At 46.1% G+C, this 26,005-nt stretch overlaps 1 protein-coding gene across 1 annotated transcript; it reads left to right on the plus strand.

The window, feature by feature from the left end:
• Window positions 1-11,969: 11,969 nt before the first annotated feature.
• LOC147689344 (uncharacterized) lies at window positions 11,970-24,083 on the plus strand. The gene is made up of 10 exons (XM_086940073.1): window positions 11,970-12,123; window positions 13,308-14,771; window positions 15,349-15,441; window positions 15,744-15,848; window positions 16,505-16,614; window positions 17,579-17,773; window positions 19,604-19,766; window positions 21,015-21,180; window positions 21,844-21,938; window positions 22,716-24,083. Exons 1-10 carry the CDS (start codon window positions 11,976-11,978, stop codon window positions 22,799-22,801), a joined length of 2,625 nt encoding a protein of 874 aa, XP_086796199.1. The 5' UTR covers window positions 11,970-11,975; the 3' UTR covers window positions 22,802-24,083.
• The last annotated feature ends 1,922 nt before the right edge of the window (window positions 24,084-26,005 follow it).

Here is a 26,005-nt window from a genome sequence, read left to right on the forward strand (position 1 = left end):
GTGAGTGAAGGTGGGTGAGGGTGAGGGGTTGAGGGTGATTGAGGGTGAGGCGTTGAGGGTGAGTGAGGGTGAGGGGTTGAGGGTGAGTGAAGGTGAGGGTGAGTGAGGGTGAGGGGTTGAGGGTGAGTGAAGGTGAGGGTGAGTGAGGGTGAGGGGTTGAGGGTGAGTGAGGGTGAGTGAGGGTGAGGGGTTGAGGTATACAATTGTGTTATTCTCTGAACTCCAAATAAAACGTACAACAGCCTTGCACTATACAACGCCAGCCAAATAGATGATCTCTCCCTGGTATTGGCAAGAGGCCAGACCTGGACCCTGTTGCAATGACCTGGATACTGAGTCAGTACGAATTTTACTCTGATCTTTCTCTGCTTTCTGGATTCACCGCGAGTCAATGAGTCAGAGGAAGGAAGAAGACCGATGCTTAAAGCCATTACATGACTGCATAAAATCAGAAGCCTTCCCTACTGGCTGCTACCACGGTGGGAGACCAGGGCTTATGTTGAAAGAGGTGAAAAGTATGCAACACCTCCCAAAGGCAGGCGAGTTGAGAGGTATGCTTAATCAACGCCACTCCCACTATACATAAGGCCTTTGAAATGTTTTTTTTTTTAAGTAGGGACAATCCTTTCAACCACATACTGCCAAGCGAATCATTTAGGGGTTAGCAAGCAGCTTTTTGTGAACCCCATGGTCTACATGTTTATATTAGTCATACTACTGCTCTCAGGGAGTATATTTTTGACCTGGCTCCAGCATAAAATTGTCTACACTTCAACAGAAGTCCATGAGGAAAATGCTGGCATTACTGACAGAAATTACTGCATAAACTTGTATGCCCGCTGATAAATAGATGTGTTCGTAACAATCACATTTTCTGCAAGTCCTCAAAGTAAGTTTCTTTAGTCATCGAAGATATTATGATGCAGTTTGGATAAGAAGCAAAGTGACCTATTTATTAACCAGATTTCCCATGATGACATAATGGGACCAATGTCCTGTGATATAATGTACAGTGGTGCTAGCATTACCCTAATTAGCGGTCTTTAAAACTTGACCAATCCTATTGCTTTCGGGTCGGCAAATGTTGGCTCTCAAGTTACCATCCGTTGCATACTTGTCATGTGAAGGTTTTGAAGGGTTGCAGTGGCAAGCTGGCTACTGAACTTCGAAAAGATTAAAAGGAAGGATGCAGCCAGGCCCGGGGCTGGTCACGTGGGTGCCCGTTATCATAAAGGCAACAGTCACTGCAGGGAGATTTGCAGGCTTTCGTGACAAAGCGAATTTGCCATAAACACTGACATTGAGCTAATCCAATAATTGATGATTAGTGCGACATTGAGGGAAGACTGTCTGCTCTGCTTCCTTCCTCACAGGGCTGTAATGGCGGCCGCGGGAGTGGGAAATGGAGGCTAGGAAAGCCAGTCGCCTCTGCGGCGGGTCTCACGGTATCCCATGGTCAGGTCGCTCCTATCTTACATCAAAGGCAGGGCTGTTCATAGCACTTCCGTGATGGCGGCATCAAGCCCCTCTGCACAACAGCTTCTGACGGACCAATACCAGATATATGGAACCTTCCACACGGGCCTGACGGAGCTGTGCGGGCTGGTTGGGGGACGAAGGGTGACAGGTCATAAAAGCATGGAAACAAAAAAATTAAAAAAAACTCTGAAGCTGCGGTTCCAAAACCATCTTAACCCAGAACCATCGCGCTTACAGGTTCTAGTGTCCATCCAAGCAGGATAATTATCACAATATGGTTCCAGAAATACTGGAGTAGAAAAAAAATCCACGTTTCAGGAAAAAGCATCAAATAAATGTCTGCACCTAATGGGTCTGACCGATGCAAGCGCAACAGAAACAAGAACAAGAATAAGTGGAGGCAGTTTAGCGAGTGCTTCTTTTCAATTGTCATAATTTAAGTTCACAATCACTGAAATAAATTTTTTTCTGCGAGTGAGAAGAGCAACAAGAGCACAACGACGGAAAAGATAGGAGTGAAGTGAAACGACGAGGCGAACATGTGTGAGAAAAACGAAAAGCGGCCGATGGGAGACGAGAACTATTAGGCAGAGAAAGAAAGGAATGGACAAGGAAACAAGACGGACGGACGGAAGAGAGGGGAGGGGGGAGGAGAAATGCGACACGGAGGGAGGGGGCGGAGCGGGTAAACATAGGCAGTTTAGCGAGTGCTTCTTTTCAATTGTCATAATTTAAGTTCACAATCACTGAAATACATTTTTTTCTGCGAGTGAGAAGAGCAACAAGAGCACAACGACGGAAAAGATAGGAGTGAAGTGAAACGACGAGGCGAACATGTGTGAGAAAAACGAAAAGCGGCCGATGGGAGACGAGAACTATTAGGCAGAGAAAGAAAGGAATGGACAAGGAAACAAGACGGACGGACGGAAGAGAGGGGAGGGGGGAGGAGAAATGCGACACGGAGGGAGGGGGCGGAGCGGGTAAACATAGGCAGTTTAGCGAGTGCTTCTTTTCAATTGTCATAATTTAAGTTCACAATCACTGAAATACATTTTTTTCTGCGAGTGAGAAGAGCAACAAGAGCACAACGACGGAAAAGATAGGAGTGAAGTGAAACGACGAGGCGAACATGTGTGAGAAAAACGAAAAGCGGCCGATGGGAGACGAGAACTATTAGGCAGAGAAAGAAAGGAATGGACAAGGAAACAAGACGGACGGACGGAAGAGAGGGGAGGGGGGAGGAGAAATGCGACACGGAGGGAGGGGGCGGAGCGGGTAAACATAGACGGACGTGCACGCGCACGCGCTTTTAAGGTCAATGCGCATGCGCATAAGCTCAATGCGCATGCGCATTGACCTTAAAAGTCACGGGCACTGCAAGGAATCGCCACGATTCCTTGCAGTGCAGATAAAGAGTTGATAACTCGCAATACTCTCGCCTTGCTCGATGCGCATGCGCATCGACAGGCGAGACCTAAAAATGAGAGATTTTTGCATTTCAAACAAATCTTATCATTTTTTTAAATTACCTAAAGGTGATTGACTCCCGCATCAGGAACAGGCCCAGTTTGTATTTACTTCATACGCATGTACTGTTATCTTTCTGATTTTTGTCAACAATATTTTGTTCTGGACCATATTAGCTTGCCATGTCTGATCACTTCTAATTCCTGAGTGAATGATTCAGAATGTTCTTCCCCTTTTGCAATTTCTATGGCAGCATTTAGTGTCATGTCAGCAGAAACCCACAATCTCTCTTGTACTGTTGGTTTTTATCAATATCAGATCTCGTGGCATTTGTTCATAAATGATATGTTCAAAATCACACAAAGATTCAAGATATCTTAATGCTGAGAAACACTCTACAATAGACGTATCACTGCCTTGCTTATGTGAATAAACGTTGTAGCATTCCATAGCCACATTGTTTTTTAACATATTTTATGGAAATTTGTTTTGATGCATAATCATTTACATCAATCTTACCTTGTTTTTCAAATGAAGGCAGATTCTTAAATTCTTTTAATCCAAATCCTCCCAAAGAATGCCATAGAAGAGACACATTTATTTCGGATGAACATGAATCACCTTCTAATACCTCCACATAAGCCAGAAACACTGATCCCCATATTTCACAGTTTATTGGTGGTTCACTGGGTGAGGGTAGAAAGAATGGTGGAGGTACAATACTTGATTGATATTGATGGCCTAGTTACGATGTCGGTCGGACCGCCACTGACAGGGTGTCAGTGGCGGTCTGACCGAGCCCTTCAGTTTTACCACCGGATTACAATCCAGGCTGTCTGACACTAAACGGTTGGGGTGAAGACTGCTGCCTACGACAGGATCAGTGATCCCGTTGAGGCGGCGGTCTGAATTGCAATATCGAATGGAGGCGGTGCTGAGGCAGGCATTGCCATCAGGATTATGATATACCTTTCCAACAGCCTTTTCATGTCGGAAAGACTGCCATGAAAAGGCGGCCGGAAATCGATTTTTGGGGGCCAAACAGGGCCTCCTTCCATTGTGGGCCACGGCAAAGTGTGCCACATTTAGTGGTCCTTTCCACAGCGACTTGTGCTGCAGCCCTTTTTGTGGCCACAGCACAAGCCATCGTATAAAGCACAGAGCGACCGCCAGCCCAGCGGTCATATTGTAATACGTTGGTCGGACCGCTGACTGCTTGTCTCTTGACCGCCACGATAGTGTTCGGTGGTCTGACCGACCAATATCATAATAAGGCCCTTAATTATTATAATATGCCTACATGTAAAATAAGAAACTAGGTATGTCTGTACATTTGTGTCTGGAATAAAAAAAAATTATTAGTAAGGCAGAATTCAGCAAAGTCCAAAATTAAAGTGTTGTGTTAGCCCTTAAGCCATCACAATGTGCTATGGAAGTGTACAAACTAGTGATGTCCAGTACTATCAATGTGTAGTTCTCTTCCCACTTCAAAGAGGCCAAATGTCCCAACAGATCTTTAGTGTCTCTAATGTAGGATTTCAAAACGTTCACATGCGGCAAAAGAAAAAAAATCATCATAAATGGACATATGTTCTGTGAGGCAACCCTGTGATGCCACTAGGGGTCTCCCCGGTGGACGTACCTGTCCTTGTGCACCATCGGTAGGTGGTAAAAAGTGGGAGTTGTCTGATTTAAACGTCTCAAAAACAGAAATTCATCCATGTCAAGAAGCTTTTTGTTTTGCCATTTAGAAAGCAAGGAAGGATATTCCACTGTACTTTGATTATAATCCTTGGCCTCAAGAACTGTATAATGATGCTGGCCGTTCAGTTGTCGATAGGCCTCTGTGTCATAGTTTTTCCTTGTTTGCAAAACGATATTTCCGCCCTTATCAGAGGGCGTGCAAACAATATCTTTGTCTTCGCTTAGGCATTTCAATGCCAATCGTTGTTTAAGGGAGAAATGACCCTCCTTCCTTACAGTACTTTTATTTTTGCCCAGGAGTTGCCTCTTCCGTCGTGGCTGACCCAGATCCTCCACAGCTGAATCCGTGAAAATGTCAATGGCGTCCGGCATCGTTTGTGGTAGGAACTGTGAAACAGGTTTAAAATGAGTATTCCCCCCACACTTCTGATGCATGTCACCGGAAGTTGCTGGGATCTGCTTATGGATGTTAGAGCATCCCCTGGAGCCCCAGTTCTTAGCTCCTCCGACACCATCATGGCATCAAGATCTCTTCCAAGCAGACTGTCCGTTTCACAATGACTGCCTGCCTTCTTCGACCTCACCGCATGGGTTCATTTTGAAATATTTATGCAGGTTAAGTTTACGCGTAAACTTAAATACATCAATACGAGTCTGTGTAAATTCTATGTCTTTCTGGGGACAAAACGTCAGTCCCAACTTAAGAACTGATTCTTCTGTGTCCGTGAGCAATCTGTCGGTCAAATTGATTATTGATTCATTACCGTCTTCTGTTGTAGATCTTCTTGCTCCTGGTGGGGGGGGGGAGGGGGTGGGGAGACATGGCCTCTTTCTACCAGGATGCACCAAAGAGAGTCCGCTCGGGGTAGAGGCTGTCACCATTGGGCGGTCCGCGTTCAGGGTACCGGAAAACCCCGTAACATACCAATCCAATAGCTTCTAAATTGCAGAAGTATCACAGACACATCCGTTAGTTGCAGCAAAAAGTGTATTCAGGTGCACAGCAACGCGTTTCAGCTTATGCCTTGATCACACTGTGTGATCAAGACGTAAGCTGAAACAAGTGGTGTATTTCACTTTAAGCACATTACATATTTGAATAACCCTATTAATTTAGACAAAATATTGAAATCTCAATATATACCTTATTAATTTAAATTAAAAATATATGTAAACACACACATATATATTAATTAAAAAGATTTTAAAAAGCAATCAAACACTTTACATAATTGAAAATCAGTGAAATAATTAATTCTCAATTTAAGAGATAATCATTTACAGTTTTAGTTTTAATTTGTTACTATTTTTTTTAAATCATTTTAATAATTATTTACTATTTTAAAATAAGTAGTAATATCTGGTTTTTATTATTATTTAATTATGTTCCCACCTATATGCCTACAAACCGAGCAGCCACACCTAAAATAAAACTAAAATAAATAACTATAGCACAAGTTATATACTTGATAATCAATTAAACAAATACTTAACAATTAATTGTTATTTATTTATTACTTAACTAATTTCTCACCCTACACCCCTACAAACCTAGCAACCTGAACATAAAATATAACTAAAATAAATCACTATTACACAATTTACATTATTATTATCAATCAAATAATTAATTACAAAATGATTCATTCATTTTTTAAAATAATTATTACTTAATTAACTTCTCGCTTTAGCCCACTACAAACCTGACAGCGCCTGCAACACTATAAATTACTACTAACAATTCTGAATCATAACAAACTATATTTTAAAAAAATCTATATCAATTTTACAAACAATAGTAAAAAAATGAGTATATGAACTAAAACATGTTAAAATAATTAAACAACGAAGTTTTTTACAATTATATTATTGACAACGATCTTAAAAGGTGAAAGAGACAGTAGGTGAGATGGAGATACAGCGACAAAGAGCAAGAGAGAGAGAAAGTCAGAGGAAACGAGGGAAAGAAAGGAAGACAGAGAACGGGAAGGGACAGGTGCAGAGGGAGAGTGACGGGTAGACAGAGAGAGGAAGAAAGAGGGAAGGTGAAAGAGAGAAAAAGTAAGAGATAAAGTGAGAAGGAAAGAGAAATAGAGGGAGTGAAAGAACTTAAGAGCCATAGGTGGACGGCTTGAAAGGTTGAAATAAAATCAAGGTACAAAAGTTAACAGAATTGCCATTGCCAATGCTTGTTTATTAAGTGAGAAGTTGCAAGGGAATGTGAACATTGCCTAATCCTCAGCTGGTGCCAGGGAGCAAACATCTCTGGAGACAATGGTATATTTGTAGTTTAAATCACCCCTGTGTAGAGATGACCTCTGACCTCCGTTTCCCAAGAGTTTCTGCTCATTTATGTCTCCATACACCAATGAAGGTCTGCACTGTCAGTGCTGACGTCACTGCAGACACTGGGGTGCGTGTGATGAGTGACAGGTGCCACCCTCTGAAGCGCTCCTATCTGAGGAGGAAGAAACCTCTTTTTTTTGTGCCTTTGAAATGCTAAAAATAAGCTCGAGCCCGGGTGCCAGTCGCGTGGGACAGGGCGTGGGGTGTTGATGGGCGGGAGGAGGGCAGGATGCCCTGCTGGGGAGTGAGGAGATCCGGTAATTCCCAGCTCACCTTCAGGTACGTGACTGCGCGTCCTTAGACTGTGTATAAAAGCTGCCCAAGAATACAGGGTGAGGAAGAGGGACACCTGTGTCTGCTGGTACAGACCCAAGGTAAGCTCCCGTCAGAGACAGCAGAGGCACAGCCGAGACATCCGAGCATCCACCAGAGACGACTGGGGCACAGCAGAGACATCCGAGCATCTACAAGAGACGACTGGGGCACAGCAGAGACATCCGAGCATCTACAAGAGACGACTGGGGCACAGCAGAGAGACATCCGAGCATCTACAAGAGACGACAGGGGCACATCAGAGACATCCGAGCATCTACAAGAGACGACAGGGGTACATCAGAGACATCCGAGCATCTACAAGAGACGACAGGGGCACAGCAGAGACATCCGAGCATCTACAAGAGACGACAGGGGCACAGCAGAGACACCCGAGCAACTACAAGAGACGACAGGGGCACAGCAGAGACAGAGGGTCCTGAAGACAGAAGGGACGCGACAGGGACATAGGACACAGCCGACATCCGAGCCGCCACCGGAGGCAGCAGAGCCGTAGGACCCACCACCCTGAGACCTCACCCTCCAGAGACCGCACAGGCACCGAGAGCTGCGGGCCCAGTCTTGGGGTGCACACTGGTGTCCCTGCATCTTTCTGCCAGAAGGTGCGTACATTCATTTACATTATATCAAAAACGTAAAAGATTTACATAGGTAACAATCAATTAAATAATTAATTCTCAATTACAAAATCTGCCTTTACTATTTGAATATTAATTATTTACTATCTTAAAAATAATTGTAATAATTATTTACTATTTTGCTGTTCCTGCTTTGTGCCCTGCTTTGTAATAACTTCCTTTATGGACCAAAGCGCTTAATTTGTGCCGGTGTTTGCCGGTGCTCGCCTCCAAGACTCATATGAAACACCGGCACTTAGGTATCACAGTTCACTCCATGGAGGCGCTGCGTGCCCAGTCATTAACAATATAATCGCTGTAAGCGCTATGTAAAGCACATTCGTTAGGAAGCTCCACGTGAAATGACCGGGAGAGGGCACTCGTTTATCATCCAGGTAGCAGCTGGTGTAGCGCCTCATAACACGCCTGCCGTTTCCAAGTGCTGTAAATAAGAAGTGCTAGCAGGTAGTACTAGCCAGTTTAATGGTTCCTCATTGAAGTAAGATGTCTCATGAGTAAGTTGTAAAGTTGTCCCTCTGGTAGACTGCCGACTTTGGTGCTGGAAACCAGGGTTCGAGCCTCGGGTCGCGTCCACATCCTGTGATTCTGGGCAGATCACTGAATCTCCCCGTGCCTGAATGTGTAACGTAAATAAGGTGCTCATGTAAAGCGCTCCAATACCTTCGGGTCGAGTTCGCGCTGTATAAATATGCAAAAAAAAAAAACATTCGATCCATGCTAGGGCAGTCCCAGCATTCCATCTTTCCGGGGTCAGTTAATTAGACGTTGTTAAGATGGGTGACTTTATGACCCGCTATTTAAAAGGTCCATAAGAGGCAACATCTGATCTGTGCAAAGGATTCTTCAGAAACAAGTTGTTCGGATGTCTAAATCTCACAGGGGCAGACTTACAAGCCAATTTTGCGTCACTTTTAACATGGGAAAAGTGACGCAAAAGTGGCGTAAGGGGCTTGTACATCTGCCCCACAGAGTCCGTCGCAAGGGGAGCCAGTGGGTGTTCAGTCTAATCCTCATTTGAAATTATTGTTGAATTCCGTCTATACGGAGGTGAAGTCTGTCTGTCCCTTGCCTCACACTGCACTCACACCCTTCCCCACTTCTGTCTGTCGGTATATTCTGCGCGGCTTGTTCTGCAACGCAAAGTTCAGAGGATTCCGTTTCTCCACGGAAATGCAGGGCCAATAGCTCTTGGCCCTGAAAGGGGCGGCTGACCATTCGGCTTTACCAGTGCTTGCTACTGATGCGGAACATAATTGTCTCCCCAAAAGAAAAACACAAGCATTGGCAAAATCAATAGGTCTGGGCTAATTTGGGTGAATGTTTCCTTTTATTTATAGCGGATCGTTGGAGGGCAATATAAAGTTGGAAGATATATGATCCTGGACCTTGCACAAGGCGCTACGTTCTTGTCCCTATGCGGAGCCTCTGCACGTACAGGACGGTAAAGCTTAAAGGGTTAAAGTCCTTCTGATTCCGTCCCTGAGCTTTAAGGCGCCATATTTACCGAGGCAGGCGTTACAAATCCTTCCAAAATAGCTTGTTCGTTATGTAGCTCTTCTGTATTATGTCAGCCATTTCTAAGCGCTTTACATAGTTATTGTTACACAGTGTATGGTTCATAGTTAAGCAAAGGATAACACTCCTCAATCCCCTCCCGCTGGAACTGCCTGAGCCCCTCTGGTCCCAAACTGCAGCCTCCTTTGGCCGGGGCTGCTCCTGTCCGCGTGAACTCATGGTTACGAGGACTTTAGTTTCTGCCAAGTATAGCTGTGACATCACACTGGTTTCTCATTCCGTCTCGAGACCCCCTCAGTGCTTGGCATGAACTGCTCAGGGGGGCTTAAGATGGCTTGTAAATTCAATGTGCAGAGAAATGCGGATAGACACACACGTGGTCCACAGAAGAGGTGGCGTAAAGGACTGTGCTAAAACCGAGCAATTTTCACGCATGCACAGTTTACACTAACATACTCCAATTAACTACACACTCTGTGCCAATTCAAAGCACTCTTCCTGTGGTTTTGTCAGCACAGACCTCCTCGGGGACTTGTATTACTCTTAAGATGCACAGTTGATGACTCAAGGACTCTAATTTTATCCACCTCAGAAGGATGAACGACTGAGTGGATTTAAAATTGTGCCCTATTGGTGACAAGCATTGACTCTTTAACAAACCTGCAGCAGGAAGAGAACAGAAGACATAATTACAAATTACAATATGTACTTTACATACAGTGCTGTCTTGCCTCTTGGGATTTCAGGTCTGTTGTCAGCCAAGACCTTTCTATTTCACTACGAGAAATATATACTATACTTACTTATAAAGCCATATATATATCAATCAAAAGAGACTTTATTTCGGTTTGATTCAACCATAAAAGCACACATTACGTACTGTACATATATACACATCATAAAAATATTTACAAAGCAGCTTCCTTTGACATCATTAGTTACATGAACTGGAATTCATTAAGAGTTAATATTCATTGATCCAGACAGGTTCTCAGTTTGAGAGACAGTTTTAAAAATTAAATAATTTGAAGGTCACTATCACTGTGCAGCAGTTGCAAATATAAAAGGGCTGGACGAATCTGTTTAAAATTAAGTTTTTTTTTAAAGAGCAATCAGATAACGTTTTCGAGGATAATCATATAATTTACATAAAAACATAAAATGCAACATATCCTGTGGAGACTTTCCGTCGCAGCCACAGGATACAGGTAATTTGCTAAATAATCTTTTTGGTCTTATAAGCAGATGATGAAATAAATTCAATCTAAATCTTGTTAAAAGGAACTTTTCATGGGAGTAAATAAGGCTCCATTGTCAGACAGGTTTTTACCATAATATATTTCCTTACAGTTGTTTTCTGAAACTCTGCGCCCTCCCTCAAGGCCTTCCGCCGTTGAAGGAAAGACTGCGTAATTGCTTCCACATCCCCTTTTACAATTTTAGTCGGGTGTTCAAATAAATCCGAGCGACCCAGCTCACTGAAGCTTGTTTTTAAGTACTTTAGCCATGGACTGCCTAATGCCTTCTCATGCGAGATAAAATCATTTACAATTAAGTGTGTCAGTGGGATATCTTGACTCAGCCATAGTTTCAACCAGCATGTCAATGGGCGCAAGGAGAGAGTATCGCTCAAATACTCTACTCCTAGCTCCTCATGTACCGCAAAGTTGGAAGTAGCGGCTGGGACACACAGAAGGCGTTTGAGGAATGTATTTTCAGCAATCTGTAATTGTTCACATGCCAAATAGCCCCAGAGTTCGCTGCCATAGACTGCAGTTGCTACTGACTTATAAAGCCTTCCAATATCTGGTCGTTGCTCCTGTCAGTTGACTCTAAACGTCCAATCAGACCCAGAAATCCATAGTCCTCTCTTCACTGCTTCTCCTTCCAGGCTCAGCATGTTTCCTTCCATCATAGACACGCGCGGCCTGGCGTGGGGTCCATTTTACCTCGAGCCTTTCCCTCATCTGACATCCAGCCCTTCATCCATCTCACCCCTGCCTTTCCTGGGCACATCTCCTGTCTCTTCCCTCTCTCACCACTCAGCGGTATCCAGACCCTCCCCCCGCTCCTTTCTGAAATACTTTTTTAATCTCATCCTTCCATCTATCCCTACTCCAAAACTAGCAGGCCCTTCGCAGGTCTACCTTCTCACCCTTCCTCCATCTCAGTTCCTGACCCACCCTCACTTCACCATCAGTTCTTAGCCCAGCTTTTCTCCACACCTCACTTCCTGCATGGTAGTGATCTCACTTCCTGCCCATTCCCACTCTCACCTTCTATCTGTGGCTGTCCCGCCTCCTGCCCTCCTCTCTCATTTTCTCACTTCCTGCATGTAGTGATCTCACTTCCTGCGCATTCCTATTCTCACCTTCTTTCTGTGGCTGTCCCGCCTCCTGCCCTCCTCTTTCGTTGCCTCACTTCCTGCCCCCTCTCACCCTCCCCATTCCTCATTGTACTTTTTCTTCTTGGTCCTCCAGGTTTGCCCTCACCATGGAAGGCTTCGCCTCCGTGTACTACAGTGAACCCGCCGTCCTGGGCTTCCTCGCCAACGTCATCAGCGCTTTCCTGGTGGCGCTACAGAACTTCGCTTCGTTCCACACCAAGGTGAACGCTGAAGGGGTGGAGAACATCCTTGCAGGTGAGCATGGGGCTGGCTGTAGGACCAGGGAGGGCTGGGTAAGGACTGTAAGATCCTGGGGGTCAGAGTGAGCACCTGAGGGAGAGCGAGCACCCAGGGAGGTGAGCATACGGGGTGGTGGTAACAAGAAGCCGCTCGGGCTAATGTATCCAAGACCCTGGAGGCCAGCGCGGATCTTCTTACTTTGGTTCAAGTTGAGTTTGTTTCCGGAGTTGATTCTGGAAGCTCAGTCCTGGTTGGTTGTCTGAACCCACAGCTTCCTTCTACGACTGCACTTCTTGCGGCTGTCAGAGTCCTAGGGGTGCTTGAAAGACCTACATTGGCCGCATCTTCCAGCTCCTGTGGTGGGCATGAGCATTGGTCAGGCCCATCTTGCAGTGCATGCTGGGACTTCACCCTGATTGGCTGCAATGATCTGGATCTGTGGTGGCAGCACAGGGCTGAGGGGTGGAGAGACGCCAGGGCTGAGGGTCCCTGGGTTTGTCATCATTGAACCTTCAGGTGCTGCTGTCTCAGGTTGGATCCCTCTTCCTCCAGGCTTGAGGCCACCACAGGTCTCTCTCTTTCAAAGAGACATCTAACAGCCTGGTTCGGATCCTCTCTCATTGGGGTTGGCACTGATGGGATTAGAGTTGGCTGCATTGTTTTAAAATCAGGACCTGATCTATCCTGTACTCTGGTGTAAGTTCTCTGGTATATGTTTGTGTAGGTATGTTCCCTACAATGCCTTCTTCTGCAAGTTTGTGCTTTGTCCACGCTTAAAAAAACTATAAGTAAGCAGTCAAACAATTAAAAAGGACGCTGTGTATGCTAGCAATGAGGTTTAAAGGCAGTTGTGTCTACACAAACATCTTCACCCATGTGGACGCAAAGATCCAAATACACACAAACACACACTTCACACACACACAGACAAAGAGATCCAAACACACACACACACACACACATAGAACCTCAAACTAACACAGAGACAAACAGAGAAAGACAAACTGACACACTGTGCACATTCATGCAGAAACACAAATGAAAACAAAGACATAGAGAAGAATGCAAAAGGTCTGGCAGAAACACACACTACACCGACGGACAGGCACAGCGTCACACACACACATAGACACACTCACTTTGCATGCCAGGAGGTCCCGTTAAATTTTTCTTAATGTCTTTCGATTTCTGCTTTGCAGGAGTTCACCTGATCCTGATTGGAGGACTGACGCAACTCGTCGCAGGCTTTCTCTGCTTCCGGAAGTATGATCACCTGGGGAGCACCGCCTTTGTCTCCTTCGCCGCCCTGTGGAGCAGCTACGGGGCCACCCGCATCGTCCTAGGAGCCTACCCCTCCATCGTCAACAGCACACAGGATGCAAACAATTCCATTGACCAATCCATCATGGCCGCCTCTCCTCTCCCAGTCACCGAGAGTGCCGTGGCCGGGCTGGTGGCATATACGGTCATCGCCTTCATCCTCTCCTTCTGCTCGGCCACTGTCAACTACATCATGCCCTTTGTCTTCGGTGCCATCACCCTCACGTTGGTCTTCGAGGCCGTTGGGCTCTTCGGTCAGTGGGCGCTAGTCGTGTCCGGGGTCTTTGAGCTTCTCATTGTGCTGCTAGGGTTCTATGGAGCCACCGCCCTGCTCCTGAAGGGCCTAACACAGAGGTATGTCCTCCCTGGCTTCGGCAATTCGCTGTTCAGTGTCTTACTTCTAGGCACGGCCAACAGCAAGACTTCCAGCAGCATCGGGGAGGAGAAGAAGAAGAATTCCAAGTACGCAGAGCCCATGGCCCTGGGACACATCGCGGACACAGTGGCCGCTTTCATCTTTGCCTTTTACGGCTCTGGGTACATGAAGACCTTCTACGTTGGTGCCATATGGGTCAGCATCAATGCCTTCTCCCAGCTCTGCGCGAGCTACTACAGTTACCTGCGTGACGACGTCTACAACACCACCAAGTTTGGCCTCCACAGCCTGTTCTGGCTGGTGATATCCTGGGAAGAGTTCACCCTCACCGTTTTCCTCTCGACGGACGATGTGGGCGGGAGCCGAGCGGGCATGGTGGGGAGTTGGTTCTTCCTGGTCACTGCTGGCATCCTCTGTGTCATGTCCTTCAATAGGGACCTTCTGGAGGTGCTTCAGAATGCCAGCTTCCTCCTCCTCACTGTCTCCACCATCCAACAGATCCCCCTCTTTGGCTCCCGTGTCTTCTTCGCGGTGGCCTGCAGCATCTATACGGCTATCTCCCTCTACGCCACCTTCGCCAGCCTCATTAACTCTATAGCGGATAAGGCTCTGATCCCTCTTGGCAACCAAGTGATGTCATCAGCGACATTCCAAAGATTGCTTCTGGGTCTGAGGCGCGTGACCAGCAGATCCAAAGAAGAAGACCTTGAGGACCAGGGCACCAGCAGCCAGCTCCCTGATGCTCTGTTCTTCCTCTGCAACGGATTGGCCTCCTTGTCTGCCATCCAGGGGTCCCTCAGTGATGACACCAGAGCCCACCTCTCCATCCCTTGGGTGCTGATCCCAGGCGCTCTTTTCCAGTTGTACGTCTCCAGGATCGTGGTCCAGAGAGGGCGAAGATTTGGGGCGGTCCTGCCCTTCTGTTATGCCGTGGTGTGGGCCACCTGGACCTGGCTACGGTTCGCAGGTAAATATTTCTTTGTTGTTCTAATGCACGTATGAAAAGGTATTTAAAAACCAAGCTACTGGCCTTGACTGTTTTAGGGCTCTTGGGGACATGGTTGTCATTTTATTAAAATCATAGAGATGCGGGCAGGTCCCAGAGTTACACGCTTAGTGAGCACACCAAGTGAGCCAACTGTATCCTTGAGTTTTCATCAGACAAAGAAAAAATATGCCTTTGAAAGCATACTGCTCAATATGTGTTTAATTGAAAGTGATTGGCACTAGACATATTAATAGTGTTATGTTTATTAAATCATAAAATAATTCAAGACTCTACAAGGTGTAGAGAAATATTACTACAATGCAGTGATAAATACATGTATGTGGCAAAACATACTCTACTGTAACAAGAGAAATAACTAAAAGATCTAAAACAGTGACATGAAATATAAGATGTTAAATGCACAAGTACTGTAAAGTGCCTCATATTGGTCTAAGTCACAGATAAGTCTGATTTTGAAGGAAGATGATGACATGCCCCAATTCATGTGCTGTTGACCATGAGTTAACGCCCTCTTTTCTGTCTTTACCCCTCCCAGGTCCCTTGTTGAATATCGGCATTGCCAGTCATGGTGAATTCGCCCTTGGTGCCGTCGCCTTCCTCATCGTCAACGCCTTCCTCATGGTCTTGGGTAAGTCTGCTCAGGCGGTTGTTGATGGTCCATCTCCTCACTGCTCGCTGAAGGACCAGCGGCCTCAGGAGATGGATGGTCGTCCAACCGTAGTGAGTTTGGATTGATCCGTACGATTGAATGAATCCATACAATGGTACAGGCCATATTCCAGCTGTCCACCTATGACCCTCTGTGGTCCATGCACACCACTTGTGGTGCACCCCCCTTTAATGAGGAAAGAAAGTCACTGCAGCACCAGCCAGCCTCTGACGTCTGTTGCTTCTGGTCCCTAAAGCCCTCTCCTTCTTCTCATTCCGCAGTCGCCTACGCCAACGTGGTCTTCTTCCTGCTGGCCCTGCTGATGGAAGCCGCCGTCACCTGCTTCCTGCTCTTCACCTTGGAGCGACTGCCCCTGCCGCTCGAGAGTAAGTGGTCAATGAAGGAATGGACATGCCCAGGGCTGTGGGTGGCTCTTGTTGGCCATTGTTAGAGGAGGCTCTGGGGTTCAACTGAGTCTCTAGTCCATCACCAAGGCCAACTTCAACTATCAAGACTCTTGTGTGTTTCTGCAGAACTGGAAACATAGAAAAGTCATTATAAACAAAGCAAGCAACTTCATTAGAATATCCTTCATTCTTGCATCAGTATTGGTTCCTCCAGAGGTAAACTGGGCTGAAGGAAAACGAGGAGGTTCACTGTGAGATGATTGCCTCTGAAATGCCATCGTGTGATGCACGGTGTCAGGAGCATCTCAGATGTGGCGAAAGCTGCTTCAATACCACAGCGTTTAACCGATGAATATTGAATCAGGATGAGGCCATGTGACCATATAGGACAAAGCTGCTACTCTAAATGTCTTATCACATGCCCGGCTCAAAGTAGGCATTGCCTGCGTATCAACTCAGGCCTTCATGCTCTTGAGCATTAGCGGCTTACAGTGATGTACTCGTGGCTTACAGTGATGTACTCGTGGCTTACAGTGATGTACGTGCTCATGGTATACGTGTTTGGGTTCTGTACTTTGTTCTAAATGTGAGTCTCGGTTGAGTTTGCCTGACGTTGCCTCTCTTTGTTCCTCCAGTTGCAGTGTTGGCTGTCTTTAGCTCCATCTGCGTCTACGGGGCAGCGGCATCCCTCGGAAACTGCCTCTTCAACAAGGACCTTATTCCTATGGGACCCCCTCTAGTCAAGGTAAAGTGAGGATGGACATAATTACTGCCATGGTAGAGTCCCCCGCCACCCAAGGATGTACCCCCCGCTAAATCCCTGAGAATGCCCACCCGAAGGGCAGTGCCCCAAACCACTCTCAGCACCTAACTGAGCCCACCTGAGGGGCAGCGCGCGATCCCTCATTCTACCTGATATAGCTCACCCAAGGACGGTGCCCTACCCCACTATACCTGATAGAGCTCACCCAGGTATGATGGCCTTCCCCGCTTTCTGTACCTGAGAGAGCCCACCCAGGGATGCTGCCCTGTCCCACTGTCTATACATGAGAGAGCCCACCCAGAGGTGGTGCCCTCCCCACTGTCTGTACCTGAGAGAGCCCACCCAGAGGCGGTGCCCTCCCCCACTGTCTGTACCTGACAGAGCCCACCCAGAGGTGGTGCCCTCCCCCACTGTACCTGCTAGAGCCCACCTAGAGGCGGTGCCCTTCCCTACTGTCTATACCTCACATAGCCCACCCAAGGACAGTGCCCTACCCGACTATACCTGACGGAGCTCACCCAGGGATGATGACCTACCCCACTTTTTGTACTTGAGCGAGCCCACCCAGTTATCCTGCCCTGCCCCACTGTCTATACCTGATAGAACCCACCCCAGGGATAGTACTACCCATCTCTCTCTGACTGAATCCACCCAGAGGCAGCTGTCTACACTCACACTTTCTCAATTCCTAGCAGAGGTGTCCATGAGTCAGTGCCTCTGAGAGAGCTCACCACCTCCCACTGTCTGTACCTGATAGAGCCCACCCAGAGATGGTGCCCTCCCCCACTGCCTATACCTGAGAGAGCCCACACAGGGAGGGTGCCCTCCCCACTGTCTGTACCTGACAGGGCCCACCCGACGACAGTACTCCAGGGGTGTGTGTGTATCCTGCATTGGAGCTGTGGAAGACGCTGCTTCAGTCTGTCTCTGCTCTGCATCCTTTTAGGAAATGAAGCCCAAGGAGAGAGTCGAAGTGTCCAGCTCCTGCGTGTGTCCTGATTCCCGCCGCACCAGCAGTCTCAGGACCATCGCCGCCCTGCTGGATGATGGTGGGGTGTGTGGGGTCCCCACGGACACAGTGTATGCCCTGGCAGCCTCCTGCAAACACCCACAGGCCATCCAGAAGATTTACACCATCAAGGTAAGCATGCACCACAGCACACAGAGTGTTAAGATCCCTTAAACTGTACAAATGTGAAGCCTATTGACTTTGTCATTGCTATGTTGATGAACACTTTTTGTCAAACCAAGTGATTAGCTTGGTGATCTCTTTCTTGCCTTTGTTTTGTTTCACCCTTTGTTGCATCTAAGAGCACGCATGGCCAGGGTATTATCAAGCCTCATTCTTTCCAGAGAATCTTCTTATTACTATTAACATGTAAACAGAGAAGGGGAGATAAGACCAACATACGACCTCCCTAAATGAAACACTACAACACATAAAGGTACGGTAGCTCAAGTTAAAGGAGGATTTCTTCTCCTATTTGCGAATTCAAGTCCAAGCCCAATGTGGACGTCACAGGAATTCTGTCAGATCATGTGGAAAGACCAATATTTAGGCAGAGGAAGCCTCACACACTGTTTGTGTCATGCTTCATCATTCGCAACCTCTCTCCACCCTGGTAGGACAGTGCTATCATGGCGGACCCGAACTCCGTGTGGACTCGAACGAAAGAGGGAGTTAATAGATAAAGATTTAGTGGACAGATGTCGTGATCCAGATAATTAAAAAAAAGCATTGGAGTACCCCAGTATATCACCTTTAATATTGGGGACCTCAGGTATATCTAAAAACATCAGTGAGATGGTAAGTGAGAGCAATTGCTCAAACCAGCTCTCTAAGCCAACATGTTTCTGCCCCTATAGTTAGTCTATACAGGTCTTGGGTATTCTTCAGGGCCAAGGATTCCTATTGGACTGGCCAATATGCCAATTGCAAAACCTGGTGAAACCAAAAACCCAGGTGAATCCTAATTGTATATAGGTACATTACACCCTAACTTAGGGGATCCCAGCTCCTTGGTCTGGAAGGGGACAGTGTCCTCTTTAGTCACACATTCATCAAAAGGCCATCGTGCTTCCAAACCTGAAAAGACCGCACCGTCTCCCAGTCGCTAGACAATTGTGTGACTAAAGAGCACATCATCCTCTCCAAGACCAGGGAGTTGGGAGGAGTAGCACCCTGGTTTAATTTTGACTTTAGTGGTGGGCTGGTCTGGTAGTTATTTGCTCTACAGATACTTTAAGATGATAGCTGAGAACAGCTAAATAAGGATCTTAAGTCTCTGCAAAAAGCTCAGATTGCGAAGGCCCTACTATTAATTTAAGGTCTCAAAATCAACCTCAATTGTCCATTCAAAAAAAAATCACTCCTGTGGTTGTCAGTGGAAACCTGGGCAAAGTATTACTTGACTTGTCCCAGTTATGTTGTCAGTAAAAATGAAATCGAGTGTCTACTAAAAGATCAAGAAAGGACAAACCATCTTCAATGATTGTGAAAACCAAGCTTCAAATTGACAAACAAACAAAGAGGCCCCTTACCTTTCCATACAAGGTCCAAATGTTCACTGTTCCTTGTAATATTCTAAATGTCCCTCCAGTGATCTCCCAAAGTGTTATGGTCATCAGAATCTAGAGACACTTACATCAATATAAATCACACACTAATTCTCAGTGGCTCAGCTAAGGGTACTGTGAATGCACTTTTAACTCTAATGTTTGCCTTTTTAGAGCTTAGTCCACTCCTTATCATGTATAAATGAGCTATTGCTTGGCTGACAATACTCTGTGTCCTGTTTACAGACCGGGGACTGTAGCATTCTAGAAGAAGTTTGTACTATTGATCAAGTGTCACAGTTGCCCCATGATCCCTTCCCGGGTCTTGTGCTATGATGCTTCAGCAGCGGAGCGGTCCCTCTCCTCATGCTGATCCGTCTAAACACCCCCTCTGCTTCTCTCTTCTCTGCTTTAGGACCGACCCTTGGAGAAGCCCATCTGTATCTGCATATCCCACCTCGGCCAGCTGCGGAACGTGAAGCCCCCATTTAGCCCTCTCCTGTGGGACTTCATGGAGAATGTCTACCCCGGGGGCATCAGCTGCATCGTTCAGAAAGGAGAGTGGCTCAAGAGATTGGGTGAGTATCATCTCTGCCATCTTCCTAGAGGGAGCTCTGTGTGGATTTCCTACTCTAGCGACTTGCGGCTTAGGGTGGAGTCGTGAAATGGAACTGGGTGGGGCATATTTCAGAAGCAATTACTGCTCCACTTCCATACACAAAGTGCTTTGCTATCCCAACTATTGATCTAATGTACTCATGCGCTCACCAATGTCACACACTATAATGGTGTCTATAGACCCTCTTCTCACTTAACCCCGTTTGTAAGCCATGATTCCACCTCCCACATAAAGCCTCATCTGATATGACTGTAGCATACCTAGCTCATGTTTCTTGGAGCACAATGCTCTCAAGAACTCCTTACCTCACAGGCCTTCCATCCATCACTTTATGTGCTCTTCCCCCACTGCCGGGTTCACTCAACCGTAGTCCAATGCACCCCTTCTTGTGTACAGAGCCTCATCTCAACCTGCTCCTGAATCCATAGAATATGGTGCATACAATCACATGGATTCTCCAGACCCTCATCTCTCTTAGCATACCAAAAACGTGTCCACATTCTGTAGACCCTCAAATTGTCCACAGAAGTGCTTCTCTCTCAGCTCCTGCCTCCCTATATCATTGGGGATGCACTCCACTCTAGTACGAGGACATTTTCATATCATCTTCCTCCTATGATCTTAACCTCAGTTCCATCCACCCTGCCCCATGGCCATTACCATGCATTAATGGACCCTACTCTAGTGTACCCCCAAGGTTTCTACAGCACTTTCTTTCACCTGGCACCTGCATTTCTAGGTCATGGTCCATAAACACTCTTGTTATTGATAAACCCTTGCCTCACTGAACTCCTGCATCCTTAAACCACAACCCATAAACCCCTTGGTGTTTGGCAAGAGACCCTCATTTCAGCCGGCTTCTACTTTCACATACCACAACCGATGTATCCATGAACACTAGTGTACACCCCCTCATCTCTTCCCGCTCTTGTATCCCTAGGTCAGTGGTCCTGGTGTCTCCCGGCCCTTGTCTAGTCTGATCTGTAGACCGCGGCTCATTCACCCACATGGTTTATCAGATGCACCTCAGCCAGCTGAGGAAAGTCTTGATCATGACCAATCCAGCTCTACGATCCGCTCTCACCAGAGCCTAGAGGCAAGCTCTGTATGGAGTGCTCTGTATAAATATAGTCAGTCAACCACTGACCACTCATTCACTTGAGTCTGAACTGCTGCTAAAAGATGCCTTTGTTGTCTCTCTTTTCAGGGGTCGGACTGGCATATGACATTGTGGGCACCAAGGACTCCATTATGATCCGAGTGCCAGACCATAGTATCTGTGCCCACCTTACGGACATGACCGGCCCCCTGGCTATCACCTCCGCCAACCCAAGCGGGGAGAGTGACAGCACCCACCATGACATGGTCACCTCGTAAGTATCCGTTCAAGACAGAGGTGCTGAAAGCAGAGTGTGGGATTGGCTGTGGGTTGGTGGCTTGCTGGATGATGAGGTTAGAGCCAGGGAGGAGTTGGGAAGGGAATGGATCTCATGAGAATTGATTAGTCTTCTGACTGACATGTGAGTAGGAGAGCAGAGTGTAAACTTTATCTGAAATAAACCGATGTGAAATCTAGTTTGTAATAAACTGCAGTGTTGAACCACATCCGTAATTTAGAGTGCATGTATTCATAGATAACTGGGTAATGAAATTGTAAAAAGTTCTTTAATACTCCCCACCCAATGATAGACATCCTCGTATTTATTATATTTGTCTGTTCCATGAACAGGCCAGTCCAACCTGGTGGATTGGAGTTTGTGCAGGACCACTGGCTAATGTTTACTCACACATGGCTTTCAGTCTCTAAATTACCCTAATTGTCATCCACTTTTAATGTGTTTGGGGGCAGTTACACTTGCCGGGCTCACTGTAGACTATCCTTATCATGTTGATGATCAGAGCAGGGAGATGTTGAATGAATGAATGAATGAAATTAAACTTATAAACGCGCAACTTTGCCCAGAGGCATCAAGGCGCCTGTTCTTTGTCGATTCCTATTACAAGAGCTTATGTGTTTCTCTCCATCTTTGCAACAGGCGTTTGAGTCACAAGTTGGAGGGAGTGCTGTGCGATGGGGACTCCAACGAGTTGGTGGGCTCCACCGTGGTGAACTGCCTGAGGATAGATGAAGGTGAGTCTAGTGCTGGTGCTTAATTCTATCCCATTACTGTTCCCCCGGACTCTAATTCGTCTCATGATACAGAGCCACCGGACTGGGATTTCTAAGCTGGTGACATGTCGCTGTCCCTCTGCAAAGAGAGTTTTAATCAAACACAAGAATGAAAGAATGAGGGACTCAAGGGAGATATGCTATATACAGCTATAAGATTCAAGGTTTTCAGCATGAATGGGTTTTTGAAACGTATTTTTCAGCTCTGATTGAGTTTTTCAGCCTTTCTGGAGAATGCATGCAGCATGAGAATTTACCACATCCCTCCTGTGAATAGCCATCTTCAAAATAATGCAATTTGTTTTGCAAAATGTCATGAACATTATGCAAAATTATGTGAATTTTGTGAAATGGGGTTTTGCCAGTATCTCGTGAACATTTTTTGTGAGGTGTTACCTCATATAAAATGAATCTGAGGTATTGGTAGGAGACTGGTTCTACAGAAACTGCCTCTTGACAAGATATTTTGTGCATGAACCGGTGTCTCTCTAGTTGTGCAAAATGTCATAAATTTTGCACGCGCAATTTCAGTTTTGCACAGATCTAGTCATGATTCCACCTCTCACCATAAAAAGTCTCTTCTCTTCTCTGCAAGAAAGAAGAAGACAGGGCTGATGACTGAGAGCCCTTTCACATCCTAGGAGGGTGATACCCATCATTTCCCAACCAGCTCACTTGTCTCCATTGGTTGATGCTCAGAGGTCTTTATCTGCTGACACTGTACTTCTTTCTTCACAGGCATCCTGACCATCGTTAGGGAGGGCTGCGTGCCCACTGCCAGTGTCATGCAGACATTTGAGCGGGTGAAGAACACGCTGGCATGAGGATGCGCGGACACGCATTGAACATCGATAAGCCAGCTGTTTCCAAATAACCACATCAGCAGTATCAATTCTCAACTTAAGCCAATGTCGTTTTGCATTTTCCAGTTTTGAAATAGCTTTATCAGAACCTTATTGCCTGGCTGTCATTTAAAGGGATATATGTCTCCATATAATACGGCCCCATGGAGAACGATTTCCAGTACCTGCCTGACCAGGGTCAACAGTGTTTGAAATTTCTGAAAACATTTGGAAAAAAGTCTATTTTTGTAATATATCCTACTCACATGGGTGGATCGTGTCCTCCAACCTTCCTGGTTCTCTGGGTGATCACCGTCAGCGCCGTTGACGATGTCTTCTGGAGAAGGCTCGCACAATCCATGCGCGGTACCAGACTCCGACATTTTGTACAGAATGTGAAATATTTTATAATGTCTGATCCTATAGTGCGTTTTTTCTAATAATGTTATTTATAATCATTTATTATAGTTCAAATCTGATGCAGGCATCAATGATGAATTCTATTTATTTTGGTACATGAAGGACTCTGATTCTGTGGACTCTCCTGGTGGACTCACAGGTACAATATGTGTAGAGTCGGCTCCACAGGCTGAGCGGCAGCTCTTATGTATGGACTCCTCTGATTGGAGGGGTTACCAAGGAGGTCCATTTGGGAGGGTGACCTTATTTTTAAATATATTGTGGCTCAAAGTTTTTGAATATTTATTAAAAAGTTTGTCTCTTGAACTAAATCTTATCAATGGAAAGAAATAAAAGAAGTGTAGTTGAGTGCGCGATCACGCCTGTTGAGCGCACTTTGCCTCTATGATGTGTCTGTGACCTGATAGTCCTCAGACCTACCTTTTGACTCTCACATGGACACTTACCTTAAGGGGACAGGATTGTTAAAATAAAAAATGGCTTTGGTTTGTACCCCGTCTCTTTCCGCGATCGATTGGGGAGAAAAGAAAGCATCTGGTGGGCATGGGGGGCAGAGAGACTGTGTCCTTCCACTCTGTGTAGCCCCCCTAAGGAGCACTGAGTGTAGGTCGTACTGTGAATTATAAATGTGAAGAGGACACAGAGACGAAGAAAGATGCTTTAAGATGTACACGGTGAACCTATCCATGTGGCAATGCCACTGCAGTGGAACAAATAATTTATTGTCTAACTTTTTACACTATTTAATTTTGTCATGAAGATGTTTTTCTTGTGAATCACTTGCAATGGTACTGTTTTAAAATATTTATTTATGTGAACATTTCTGTCTGTCAGTATACTTTTGTTGTCCATATCTTTTCAAATCACTGTTCATCCATATGTTGTGTGCCTTGTTTTGTCAATAAAGCTGTAAACAGACATATATCTGAGTTTCTGAGTGTGGTGCATCAATGCTGTGTCCAGTTCAGGTTTATCTATGAACACAAGCACGCCTCTCAGGACCGAAGGCGGAGCTGGAATCCAAGCGGATAAACCCATCCCCCAACCACCTAAAGCCTGGCACTCCTGGCACATACATACAGCACAGGCACTCCGGATCAGGCCTCTGGAAACGCTTAGCAGCATAAGGGCATCCTTGTCACCAGGCGGGGTGACTAAAATATGACCTCTATGGGTCCCAGGGCCCTGAAAGAGAGACAGGAAGGACAACCCGAGCTCCCCTTAAAGCTTTGGAATATCGAAATTTATCTAACTCAGCTTACACTTTTTGTGATCCAATGAGAAGGAACATGGAAATGGACTCCACACATACCCCTGAATAAGTCACACAAACCCCTAAATCAGTCACACATACCCCTGAATCACTCACACAAACCCCTGAATCAGTCACACATACTCCTGAATCACTCACACATACCCCTGAATCACTCACACATACCCCTGAATCACTCACACATTCCCCTGAATCACTCACACATACCCAAGAATCACTCACACACACCCCAGGATCACTCACACCTACCCTGAACCCCCTGAATCACTCACACATTCCCCTGAAGCATTCGGACATCCCCTTGAATCACTCACACACACCCCAGGATCACTCACACATACCCTGAATCACTCAGTTAGACCCCTGAATCAAACAGACATATCCCTGAATCACTCACACATACCATAAATCACTAAGAGATACCACTAACTCATTGTTATCACTAACGGAGAGTGAGAGATAGTGGAATCACTTGCAGTCTCCCACTGTCAAAACTCACACGAGTAACTGATTACTCAGAGATTCTTATTGGAATACATTCGCTTCCCTATTATATCAGGATGTCAGGTGTTACTTCTGCTCAGTTCTTACTCTTAAGGGGGTATCCAAAGATTTTGAAGTAAACGCCTCACTCACTTCACTTATCGTGACATGCTTTATCATCGCTGCTTATCCACACCCTGGTAAGACGGAACTAGGGCGGACTCAACTATAGTTTGAAATAGGAGTTCTTAGATAAAGCAAACTGAATAAGCAGGGACCCAGAAACGTAATGTATTAAAAATACCTCAAGGTATACCCACAGGTTTGACTTTATTTGGAGGGTACCTGGGGTATGTATAAAAACATGAAATTAGTGGGTTCTATTGAATACAATTATTCAATTATACCCTTGTCTTGATGCCAACATGTTTCGGCCCTCGCTGTGAGCCCAATCCGGTCTGGGGCCTTCGGCAGGGCTGTCTCATGAATGTCCCTTCCTTGTGCATTCACACCATGCACACTCGTGAGGCCTAATGCTCTCACCTTTCTTGGTTCTTTGTTTCCAGACGATTTTCCTCTAGTGCATCAAGGGTCATCCAGTTTTGGGATGGTGCCGTTTTGTAGTCACACATTCATCATAGAAAAGGCACCTCAGGATTATCTAGGTCATGCAGCTACGACCGCAGCCGGTCCCCTAACTCACTCACACATACCCCTGAATCAGTTCGGCATGTCCCTGAATAACTCACACAAATCATTTGGACATACTGCTGAATAACTTACATATACCCCTGAATCACTCACACGTACCCCTGAATCACTTGGTTATACCACTGACCCACTCAAGCATGTCCCAGAACCACTCGGAGATACCCCTAACTCACTCACACATATCCCTGAATCACTCTGGCATGTCTCTGAATGACTCATGCATACCTCTGAATCTCTCACACATACCCCTGAATCACTCACACATACCACTGAATCACTCACACATACCCCTGAATCAC

The sequence above is a fragment of the Lissotriton vulgaris genome, chromosome 10 (genome assembly GCF_964263255.1).
Source record: "Lissotriton vulgaris chromosome 10, aLisVul1.2, whole genome shotgun sequence".
NCBI classification, from domain to species: Eukaryota; Metazoa; Chordata; class Amphibia; order Caudata; family Salamandridae; genus Lissotriton; species Lissotriton vulgaris.